This window comes from Urocitellus parryii, chromosome X, assembly GCF_045843805.1.
Source record: "Urocitellus parryii isolate mUroPar1 chromosome X, mUroPar1.hap1, whole genome shotgun sequence".
Lineage (NCBI taxonomy): Eukaryota > Metazoa > Chordata > Mammalia > Rodentia > Sciuridae > Urocitellus > Urocitellus parryii.
The window spans coordinates 102,355,060-102,368,260 of NC_135547.1; the positions used below are offsets into that span (position 1 = coordinate 102,355,060).

The 13,201-nt window shown below is 31.8% G+C and overlaps 1 protein-coding gene across 1 annotated transcript in view; it reads right to left on the bottom strand.

Annotated features, from left to right (window-relative positions):
- Cfap47 (cilia and flagella associated protein 47) overlaps nt 1–13,201 on the bottom strand; it is a 416,223-nt gene that overhangs the window by 224,332 nt on the left and 178,690 nt on the right. The window contains 2 exon segments of the mRNA XM_077793662.1: nt 5,469–5,585; nt 5,842–5,939. Coding sequence (XP_077649788.1) covers nt 5,469–5,585; nt 5,842–5,939 — 215 coding nt within the window.

Genomic DNA, 13,201 nt, shown 5'->3' on the forward strand with positions numbered 1-13,201 from the left:
CTTGTTTTGCCAATTAGGAATAACGTTTGCCAATGAAGGTGCCTGGGGAGGAGACTGATTTAAAAATAAGTAAATAAGTAAATAAATAAATAAATAAATAAGGAATTTTCCTGCCTACCTTAGCAGCATAGAAAGTTGCCTGTGGGTACGATTTGAGAATAACTTGGAAATATACCAAGTTACCCAAGTTTCTCATCAGTAGTCTATGACCTCACATCCCTCAGTAAAGATAGTATTAAACAATAGACAAAAGTAAATGGTTCAAGAACAAATTAAAGACAAAATATAGAACATAGAGTGTAAGTCCCACATGCATCTTTAAAGTGTAAGAAGGTAAATTTCAAAGTGAAGAATATGTCCTGGCTGGACCCCATGTATTGAACCAGTCCATGAAAGATATGATCCCAAGAGGGGCTATCTAAGGTGAGGAGAGATTTGTTTGTTGGAAAAAAAGGGAAAACTAGTGGAAAAACACTATGTATGGGCTTACATATGGGGTTAATGAAAGTCTTTTGAACCTGCTTTAGTATCTATGATACAAAATTGTATTAGTAGAAATATAGAAATAATGTAAAAATGTATCTTTGAAAATATGATAAAAATCCAGTAATTTGGTAATTTAAAAATGTTTCTCTTAATGGAAAAACATGACACTATACTTAGAAATCAAATAAAGGAACATTCTCATCTTTATGATCTATTTAACTGAAAATAATCTAAAGCAATTTAATCCTAGACTTTTTAAAAAGGCAAATGGTAAAACATGTTTCTTTTTAAATTTTTTTATTTGATCTTTTTAGAAATACATGAGATGCTATACATACATGGAGTATAACTGGTTCTAATTAGAACACAATTCTTGGTGTTGTATACAATATGGATTTTCACTCATGTTGTATTCATATATGAACATAAGAAAGTGATGTCTGATTCATTCTACTGTCTTTCCTATTCCCATCCTTCCTCAATGGATTAGACAAAGGGGAATGAAAGCAAGTTATGCTTCTCTGAAAAATATGTAAAATTCCTTTTAAAAACATAATCATAACTTTTCCTATATAGATCCAACCTTCTAGAACATCAATTGTATTAGTCCTTTTTCCCCATGAAGACAGCATTTTTCTATTGCATTAACAAAAGAACAGGGAAGTTAACTGCTATCATTTGGATGTTGAATATCCCTTCAAAATTCCATGTGTTAAAGTCTTGGTGCCCAGTGTGGCATTACTGGAAAGTAGTGGAACTTTAATGGGTGATGATAAGTGAGAGGTCTTAGGTCAATGGGGGTGTACCCTTGGAGGGGATAGTGGGACACTGTCTCTTCCTCTTTCTCTTTCATTTCTAAACCATGCGATAAATACTTTGTCCTTCCCATACTACTGCTGTGATGTGCTACCCTTATCAGAAGCCCAAAACAATGGGGTCTCTTGATTTTAGACTAGAACTTCCAAAAACATGAGGCAAAATAACTCTTCTATCTTTACAATTTATTTCAGGCATTGTAGTAATGGAAAGTTGACTAATACAAATAAGCAAACAAAATAATAATAGAAAAAATGCAAAAGTAGAATCTGGTGAACTAAATTCAAGTTCTACTTCTATAGAGTGCCATGCTCTTGACTAGTTGAACTGGATTTCCTAGGCCTCAGTTTCATCATCAGTAGCTAGAAGAGGTGATGTGGTCCTGGCTTCATGATGGATTTAAAGTGCCATTACTAACATTGCCCAAAGACATACTGCAATCCTATAGATACCACTGTTGATTTCCCAGAAGCCAATTCCTTCTTTCATCTTTACTAAGAATCCCACTTTTTGTAGGAGTTCTATTCCTTTTATCCACCACTGGTTTAGTCACAAACATTACACAATTATTATCAATGATATGCAATTAGAAATATGCTGTGAGGTCATTGGAAGAGGTTTAGTTTTTGCAAAATGAAAAGCACAATAAGAAGTGCTACTCAGTCTCAGATCTAGCTACATGAATGAAGGTGTTATGTGAAAATTTCAGCAGGAATTTTGGATTTCTTAGTGTACATGTCTAAAGGAAGCCAGAAGGCTGAGAATGGCTGAGCAAAAAGAGTCCTTCATAACTTTATTGGAACACTTGAATTCCTAGAATTTTTACTGCCTGACTAAATCTGATGCAAAATATTCCATTTCCTTATTTTTCATTAAACCTACTTTTAGACTCATGAATTTGGCTATTTAAGACTTAAAGTATCCTAGGTAACAAGACAAAAGCAAACAATAAATTTTAAGGACATAGATTATCTATTCACCCTTAGCTCCCATCATTACTCATTAAATTATATACAACCTGTATAAATTATTTATTAGCTTTATTTTCTTATGTCCACTTTTGCATGAGGGAATAAAATATACATGTTATCCTGATATCAATCAATTCCCATAATATTTCTGCTTTAAGTAAAACCTATATAATTAAAAAGGAGAATACTTAATAGCTGTATGTTCCTGTTAGAAGGATTCTACAAGAGGATATAACATATACACAGCAAATTATCCAGCTGATTTTCCAGTTGTAACAAAGGACATAATGAAAGCGAAACTTAAATATTAATAAATAAGTCCAGTGCTAAATGTCACAGGAATCAAATGTGGACCAGTATAAATATCTACATTAATTTACTACTGATGAGTTAACTTAAGGATGACATTTCTAAATCTGCCATTTGACCTGGTTGGTAACTTTGGCATCACAATGGGCTAATAAAGCCTTGGTTATTATCTTCTATGTTAATTGTCAATTTCCTCATTAATCAAATCTTGAAATGCCTCCACATTTTATCTCGCAGATATTTAAGTATTTTCCTCTATATAATAATATAGGCAGCTTGACTCAACATATCTGAGGAAATCATAAAGAAAAGGAGTGAATCATAATGTTTGATTGATTATATTTCTAAACAAAGTTATTTGAAGTTTCTTGCGAACTGCTACCAAAGTCTCAAGAGCCAGCTTAAACACTGGGTCCCATGTAACTTTTCCTGGTTTCTTTATTATAATGATTTCCTGCCTCTGAGTCTCATAGTACATTGTTTCTCTATTACCCCATTAACTGTCTTCTCTGCATCAGTCTTTTCTCATTTGCCTATTATTAGTGTGAAAAATCTTTCATTATGTTTTATATACGAAATGTCTCCACAAAGCTAATGATTAGATTATGAGAGTTATAACCTAATTGGCGGATTAATCCATTTGATATATCAATATTTTGAAAGGACTTTAGTACTGGGTGATAACTGTTGGCAGGTTGAGTATGGCTGGAGTAAGTAGGTCACTGGGGGCATGCATGCCTTTGGGGTTTACATTTTCTCCTCAAAATGTAATGCCCTTCTCGTTAGCTCTCTCTGCTTCCTGGCTGCCTGAACTGAGCAGTTTTTCTCTACTGCACCCTTCTGTCATGCTGTTCTGCCTCATCTCAGGCCCAAAGCCATGGTGTTAGCCAACTATGGTCTAAACCTCTAAAACCATAATGCCAAAATAAATTTTTAAACCTCCTATAAATCATTCTGGTTAGGGATTTTGGTCATGGCAACACAAAGCTGACTAACACACCTTTGAAGATGTAGGTAGAGTTTAACTATATTTGTACCTCTGTAGGGTCTATCCTGTATCATTCATGAAGGAGATTCAATAATTTTTTGAATTGACGGAAACTGTAAAAATTTCATTCTTCCAAACCAAGGTCTTTTTTAAGATGTTGTCTTCAAAACTGCACTATTAAAAAGAACTCTCTGACCAAAAATTTCTCTTTACACCTCTACCAATAGGAAAGAATTTAATTTTCAGGCCTGTTGCAAAATGACTTTAATATGCAAATTACTTTAACATAGAAAGATAGTAAGCAATTGTAAAGCTCATTTCTCCAGCAATTATAAAGAACAATTATATACAGACTATATTTGGACCTGAGCATCAATCTTTTTGGAAGATAGAATGAAAAATTCATAACTGTCCTTTCTTTTTGCTCTTCTTTTGTAGCTAGCCACCAGATCTAGACAACCTCATGATTTCTCTTACATCAACTTATTATTATCAGTCACCATTCAAAATGATATGACTAGAAAAGTAATTTCTGTGCTCTTGGACTAATTGAAATTACATTCTGCTTGATCTGTGCTCCCTGTGGATAGCTTTTCTCCTCTCCGTCCATCCTGATCATTGTTACAAAAGTAAAAGCCTTTATTCCCATAATATACACAGTAACCTCCTGATTTTTCTGCTGATATCCAATATCCCATATGTACCTATATTTATATCTCTAACACCAAACTTTAACTATGGAAACCTATTCACAAAATATCCTTAATGGACACAATTTTCCCATACTACCAGTCTGTTTATGCTATTTCCTCTGAGCAAACAACTTCTTTCACCCCTTGAAATCCAAATACAAAACAACTTCTTTCACCCCTTGAAATACAAATACAAAATAAGCTTTTATGATCCCAACTTAGTCATCCCTTCTTCACAATGTCATTGGTGTAACAGACTACATCACATTGATCTCTTCCTTCTTCTGAATTCTGACTACATGTTTTGCAAATATTCCTATTGATATTTGATTAAATGAGCAAAACATCTTTTAACAGATATGCATCATGATGGCTCAATAAATTTATATATTTCTCAAAGTTAGGAATCATTTATTATATCATTTCATTATCCCTAAGTAAAAAAGGGGTCATAAGATAGTAAACACATAATATATATTTGAATATTGCCATTGAAAATTTGGTGTGAAAGGTCAAATGGAATTATTACTTGCAATTAAACTTATATAATGAAAATGTGTATTGCCATTGTGACCTCTATACAGATATTTATTTCAAACCAAAAGTGAAAACTTTCATTATCTGATACTAAATTACAAGACAATTCAACATCTATATTCCTATAATTACCTCTCCTTTTAATTCATTTTTAGACCAAGAGTAATATTAATAATGTACTTAAGCTTTGTTCTTATGGTTTCAGACACCTAGACTAGAAGTTCTTTTTATTACATATACTTGATGAGATATAATCATTATATTATATGTAACATCAAATAATTATATATTTTTTAAAAGAGAGAGTGAGAGAGGAGAGAGAGAGAGAGAGAGAGAGAGAGAATTTTTAATATTTATTTATTTTTTTTAGTTCTCGGCGGACACAACATCTTTGTTGGTATGTGGTGCTGAGGATCGAACCCGGGCCGCACGCATGCCAGGCGAGCGTGCTACCGACTGAGCCACATTCCCAGCCCCATCATCAAATAATTATATATTATAACTTTTAACATCTAGTAGGTTTTTGTAGAGTCATGTTTCAATTACCAAACTTTAAGTATGAATTTTTTCAATTTAGATTTAAAATTTGGGAACAAAGGGAGATTATAAAGGAGTAAACAAAAAAGAAACTCATAAAATATATAGAATGTGTTCTATAAAGGAACCAACCTGTATGTTCAAGTCAAAGCCAATTTCATAAAGACTATTTATAATAATCAGACAATTGTGAAGATACTGTTCAGGACGTCTTGGTCGTGTGTACATATTTACAAAATGAGACTTGATCTGGAAAAGGAAACAATCCTTATTAATAGAATAAAACTGCTGCTTTTCAAGTGTCTTCTGTAGTGCAGTAAGGACTCATGTAAATATTAGCATTTGTAAGTAACAGATTATTGCAATAAAGTGCACAAATAAGCAAAAAGGCAATGCTAGTCATTCAGATTCATCTTTTTGAATTAAAACTAAGACATTTAAAATAATAAATTTGCAGAATATTGTGCTTCAGCCTTTAATCACCAAGTTCTGTTAAATGACTTACCAAAAATGGGCAATAGGCTGCCAACTGTGTTGCCAAAACAAGGCCATCTAAAAGGTCTTTGTCAAAATTTACTATCCATCTTTCAGAGGGAACAGAATCTATTTCAAAGAAAAAGAGTAAACAACAGTAGTTTTACTTTGTTAAAAGATATCTTATGGAAAATTGAGCTATAATGAGAGAAAATTTTGCCTTTGTTTAGAGAACAAAAAGCATATTATTTTGCTAAGAAAAATAAATTTCAAACAGAGTTTAGTATCATGAAATATATCTATCTGTAAGGCTTTAAAGACAAGCTGTCCCCTTCATTTCAACATGAAACTCTTTGAAAAACATACTCTCATGCACTAATGTAAGAGAAATCCAATATTTAAAGACTATTCATCTTGTTGAGTATCTTGAGGTTCATATGTTTAATCAACAATCATGAACATGTATGGGTAAGGAGGTTCAAAAGATGTGCTACTACTTGAATCTCTACAGTTGTAGTGTCAGATTTCTTTATTTGTTGTAGAAATTCTTACACATGTAGAACATGTGGAAGAGGTTGGAGATTTATATTTTAAACAAATCAGAACTGACCTATAAAAGATAATACAAGGGACTGGGTATGTACTACAGTGGTAGAGCACTTGCCTAGCATGCATGAGGCCTTAGTTTCTATATCCAGAACTACATAAAACAAAAAGAATATAAGATGGAGGAATAATGAAAGAAATCTCAACTACAGAAATGATCACTATGCCAAGACTGGAACAAAAAGTATCTGCATATTAAGTAAGTATCTGAAAAACTTTCCTAAATTGGGAAGAGGGGTAGAAATAATTGCTAGGTTGAATGCAACATTTTAAGTTTCCAAAACAGCTAAGATTCTTCTTAGTTTGAGGATAACTTCCAATCAGAAATCAAAGAGAAAAAAATGGTGATCTTCACAAATACCCCCAAATTCCTTGAATCCCATTTTATATAAAGAAAAATCCAAAATAGGATGTATTCATGATGCATATTTTAATTTCACAAACTAGGATTGGTTTACATCTACAAGGGAAAGACTTCAGTTTTTCTCTTGAAATGTAGATATTCCCTACTTCACAGAAAGTTCTTGGAACTTTTTCACCTGAAATGCTTCAAATTTTTTTTTTCTGATTGAATCATATGACTTTATGTTTGATAACAGGTATAGTGTCATCAAAACAATTATTTTAAATGCAGATTGCTGGTTGGCTGAATAATGATAAACCAAATGTGCTTCTCCTATTTTCCAGCCTTGAGGCATAATTGACAAATAAAAGTTGTACATCTTTAAGGCATATGTGGTATTTTGATATAGGCATATCTTCTGTAAAGATTCCCATAATCAAGCTAATTAATATACCTGTCACTACACGGTTACCATTGTATGTGTGTGTATGGGGGGGTGGGGATCACTTAAAATCTACTCTCAGCAAATCTAAATGTGTTTCTCTTAATTTACCATCTATGGATTTCAATAAAAATATAGATTTTTCACTTTTATAACCAGTATTTATTTTTCTCAGAAGAGATGAAGTAATATTGTTTCATCTGAAAAAGGCAATTTACTAGCCTTTTACATTGATGGTAATCAGTCAGCCAGCAATGGATATAAATTGTATCCACCAGAGAGCAAATGCACATCCTGTATAGACATTAGCGAAAGGATAAAAACTCCATTGCAAGAGTTTAGTCTTCATCATCTGGAGCTTTTTTTCCAAGCCCACCATTGCCCACCAAGTTCCTTAATGCAATCCAACCCTGGCAAGGGTACATAGGAGTCTTCCTTGTCCCTATACCAGGTCTGCACTATGGAGAACATGATCTACAGATTCACTCCAATTATCTCTGTGAGTCACCAGTGGATGAAGTTCAGGGAGTGAAACTTTCAAGAGAATGCAGGATACATGAAGTACAGCCCCTTGGAGCTTAATAGTCTCACTGGACTCAATCAGTTAAACAAACACCCTAACTCAATTCTTCTAGTTGTGTTTACCATAAGTATACCATGGCTATCATCTCATTTGTTCTTGTAAGAATCCAGTCCCTCCACGGATTTTGGACTACTTTCTTGCCTTGCAGGCCCAGTTTTCTGGATATTTTAAGAAAAATCCAGAATTTGTTGTTTGTCTCAATTTTGCTGTTATTACAAGGGTGGGAGCAGAGTTTTTTTCTAGTTTTCCATTCTCTTCAGCAGAAATAAGTGACACCTATTTTTTGTTCAACCTATCACAACTTTGGAGCTGCTTTGATTATTACTTACCAGTAGTCATAAGCTGTTGATGCTCAAACATGGCTTTCAGTAAGAATAGAATGGCAGTGATATTTCAGAACAATGTTGGGAAGAAGTAAAACAAAACTTTAAAGATCTTCTTTAATCTCACATCCCATGCCTGTATCTTGTTTTTTATATCCAAGGCTGCTGCCAAGCCCTCACTACAGTTACCATAGCCTTAGGAATGTCAAAGATTCTCTTTGCTTTCATGATAGTTCTTTTGATACAAAATATTCTTTCTTGTATACTCCCCCTAAGGTTTTGCTTCTCAGTGTGAGCTAGGCGAATCAGCAATACCAGCATCAAATGGAAGCCTGCTAAAAATGCAGAATTTTAGGTCCAATCCAGCATTTAACTAAGCTATAAAAATAGCTTAACAAAATCTCTCCAGGTGATTTGTATTCACATTACCATCTGAGAAGAGTTGGACTAGGTTGTTCTGTTTTGTTTGTTTGAGAGGGAACCAGCAATCTACTCTAGTGACAATTTGTCAGGAACCAGAAAATTCAAATGATGATTGACACGTTTTAAAATTTTATTTTGCAAGTTACACTTTTGTCTATTTTTACTTGACATTACCTCAAATATAAAGATACATTAAAATAGTAATAAAAATGCTGATCCTAAATGGTATTAAGAATTAAGAGACTTTGAGATTAAACATAAAATTGAATCATTTAATACGTGCTCTCACTTTTTAGTATAATTTCTATGTAAATTCTATTTTAGCTTATTATAACTAGATTTTTTAAAAATTTAGTTGAACATGGACACAATACCTTTGTTTTATTTATTTATTTATGTTATGTGGTGCTGAGGATCAAAGCCAGTGTCTCACACATGCTAGGAAAGCACTCTACCACTGAGCCACAACCCCAACCTCTATAACTAGATATTTATAACAGAAATAATTCATATAACAAATTTCACCCACTTTTAATTGTTCAATTTATTGCCGTTTAATACATTCAGAGTTGTATGATCATTTCTACTATGTTTAGAATATTTTAACTCATTTTTTACTTGACAAAAATAATTCTATATACTTAACAGGTAGAGTGCAAAATTTCAATACATGAACACAATGTTTGATAATCAAATTAGGATAATCAGTATATCCATCATCTCAAACATTTATCATTTATTTGTGTTGAGAACATTCAAAATCCTCTCTTCTAGCTATTTTGAAATATACAGTAAATTATTAACTATAGCTACCTTATTATGCCATATAACTTATTTTTATCAACACAAATAAATCCCATTGCAAAATTCTTGCTGTCTCCATATTCTAGAAAAACAAATCTTCTGTATGAAATTGCCTATTCTGGGCATGTCAAAAAAATGGAATCATAAAATATGTGCTATCTTGTATTCCAGTGTTTTCACTCAGCATATTTTCATCCATGTTTTAGCATGTATCAAAGCTTCACTAATTTATATGGCTAAATAACATTAGAACTTTTGAATGCATATATATTTAATACATATATTCACATAGTATAATATTATTATTATGTATATTAATAAAGTAGAATATATGCACACACACAAATAAAATGGTTTGTTTATCCCTTTATAAGTTTATGGGCATTTGTGTTGACTCTGATTTTTGGCTATTATGAATAATGATGTTATGGACATTCATACAAGGTTTCTGTGTGGACATATGTTTTCTATTATTGTGAGTAAACAAACTAATGAGTAAAATTGATGGATGATATCACTAATCTAGTTTTTAGAAGACTTTGTTTTTTAAAAGAACTTTTAGGGTCATAGCAAAACTGCTGAGAAAGTACAAAGATTTCCCATATATTCTGTGCCCCAATGCATGCACATCCTCTCTTATTGGTTAATCTATTTTTTTAACATTTTGAGAAATTGCCAAACTATTTTCTAAAGTGATCCCACCATTTTACAATCCATTTAGCAATGCATGTAGAGTTCCAATTTCTACAAATCTTTGCCACTACTTGCTATATTCTCCCTTCCTCCTCCCCCTCCTCCTCCTCCTCCTCCTTCTTTTTTTTTTTTTTTTTGCAGTGCTAGGAATAAAACTCTCTTTTTAAAATTTCAGTTATGCAAGTTGGTGTCAAGTGCCATCTCATTGCTGATTTACTTTGCACTTCCCTAATGACTAATTATGTTGAGTGTCTTTTCATGTACTTATGAACTATTTACTTATCTTCATTTTAGAAATGTTTTTTGAAATCCTTTGCCCATTTTTCAATTGGGTTATTTTTCTTTATATCTTAATGCGAGGTTTGTATATATTCTCAAAACAAGTGCCTTGTTGCATATATGATTTTCTGTTTCTGCATCCATTGAAATATTCATTTGCCTTGTTTTTACTGTGATATTCTGTATTACAGAATCCACTTTGCACACAAGATAAATTTCATCTGGTAATTATTGTTTAACTCTTTGTATATGTTGCTGGATTCTGTTTGCTAGTAATTTTGAGGATTTTTTAATATGTATCATGAAAGATAACAGTACACTTTTTGTTTTAAAACACATTTGAAATGCAATGTAATATATGCTTCAATGCAAAAATAAATCACACTGTAGAGGAAGTTAAATTATGAAAATATGTAAATTAATGTTTATAAGATAATTATGTACAACAGATATAAGATCAGATCAATCATGTGAAAGTAAAATAACATATGTGATACTTTGTAGAATTTCCACATAAATGATCATTAAACTGGAAAAAAGTAAAAAATTTTTAAAACCAAGATGATAATTACTATGGAGAAAGAATAAATTTAAAAATGAAGGCATAAGAAAACAGTATTGAAAATAAAGAAAATAATTTAGAAGTCATAAATGATTCAACATATACAATAATTTACAAATAATACTGTGCTAATATATTTTTAGAGAGAGAGAAAATTTTTTAATATTTATTCGGTGGACACAACATCTTTATTTTTTTTAATTATTCTTTTTTTTTTCTGTGGTGTTGAGGATCGAATCCAGCACCCTGTGCATGCCAGGCAAACGCGCTACCGCTTGAGCCATATCCCCAGCCTCTGTGCTAATATTTTTAATTTGATCAAATTCATTGATTTCATAAAAACATGCTATCAAGTCTCACAAAAGGGGAAATTAAAAATGAGAATAATTACATAAAAGTTAAATAGCTGGTTTGCTATTAAAAATAACTCCACAAAGAAAACAAAAGTCTCAATGGTTTTACTAATGAATTCTACAGAATTCAAGAAATAGATAAATGTCACTTTTACAGAAACTTTTTCAAAGTTACAAAAGAAGGAATGTTCTCCTAGCAATTGGTTGAGATTTGTATGAACTGCAAAAAAAAATGCAGAAAAAATCATAGGCGAATTATCATATGGGGTCCCACATTTGTATTTTATTCCCAAGTTGATTCCATTGTGCATTCTCAAAGTAGCAATAAATTAAAATATAAGGAAGGTACCAGCAAGGTGTAAGAGCACACTATCAGGAAAAATATATTTCTAAGGTTAGTTAATATTTAAAAGTCAATTTTAATTTAGCAAATTAAGATATATAGTTAATACCATTCCTTATAAAATTCCTAGAAAACTAAGGAGAGAACTTTTGGAATAGTGAAAATAATACACAAAATAATCCTACAGTAAATATCACTGAATGTACTCTTTTGAGTATGAAAAAGATCAGCTATAATAAAAGATCATCTATAGTTATAAAAGTTAGAAAATGCTATTAATTTCTCAGTTTCAACAAGTATCTGAGACTTATGAGGAATATCAAAAATAGCTCATATGCCAAATTTACAAAGGGGATAATTTAGAACAGCTTTCAAAATTTTCAACATCTCACTCACTCTGAGAACATAAAAATGTTTAGAGGCAAGTAAAGCAATTCATTGATAGGGGAGGAGTGATCAGGCTGATATATAATTTTCAAAGCTATTTTGCACATGAAACACAATAGAGCACTATTCAGGATTCAGAGAACAATAAAGAATGATCATCAAATTTTATATTTAGTTAAGATGTCATTCACATATAAATAAGAGTAAGATGTTTACAAAAAGAACTAATAGACTAGAGACCCTTGAAGTGACAATTAGAAAAAGAAGATGATTTTGGAATTCAACCATCTAATAGTTGAATAAAAATTACTTCAGATAACATTATACTTGCACAATGATGACAGAACATAAATGCTACAGGTATTGACAATATGTATAATAAAGAACAAAAATGATAACAAAGGAAGGTAGGTGAGAGAAAATGAGGGTAATCTATTTCACCTGTCATGGCAATGATTATCAACACTATGTAAAATCAAAATGTGGCAATATTTAAAAAAATCTCAGGATTCATAATGCTAGTCATAACTATTCCTTTTAAATTTAAGACATATTTCAGGAAATTTTATTTCTTACAGTACAAACATTTATCTTATATGGAGTCTCTACATTCACTAATCTTATCTATTATTTCTAAATTTACCCACATTAGGGTTTTTAGCCTTCACAGTGCTTCAGAATCAGCTAAAAATCTTCTAAAAGCTTCACATATACAGGGAATATTCCAAATATTCAGTTTTAATTGACCTGTGGTGGGGTCCCATATTTGTTTTTTATTCCCAAATTGACTCCAATGTGCATTCAGACTTGAAAAATCAGTACTGTGGATCAAAAAGAAATTGAAACACATCTGGGGCTATCGGGAAAGAATTATAACAATTCTGCACATTTATAGTAAAGAAGCCTATGATTTATATTTTGAGGGGCAGTCTTATACAATGATACTTAATATGAACCCTGAAGTAAACTGCTTGGACTCAGTTTCCAGCCTCACCCTTTCCTGGGAAAAATTAATAGACCATTCTGTTTTAGTTTTCCTGTTAAATAATATTAATATTTAATTACAAACATTAAATAAATGAAGATATATAAAATACCGGAGTCAGGCAAGAAAACATCTGATGGCAAATCAATGTATATTTATTTATGTGTTTGTCTATATTTAAAAACACTATATATGTGTGTGTGTGTGTGTGTGTGTGTGTGTGTACTTATTCCCTTACACATGTATATTTGTCAATTATTTTCAG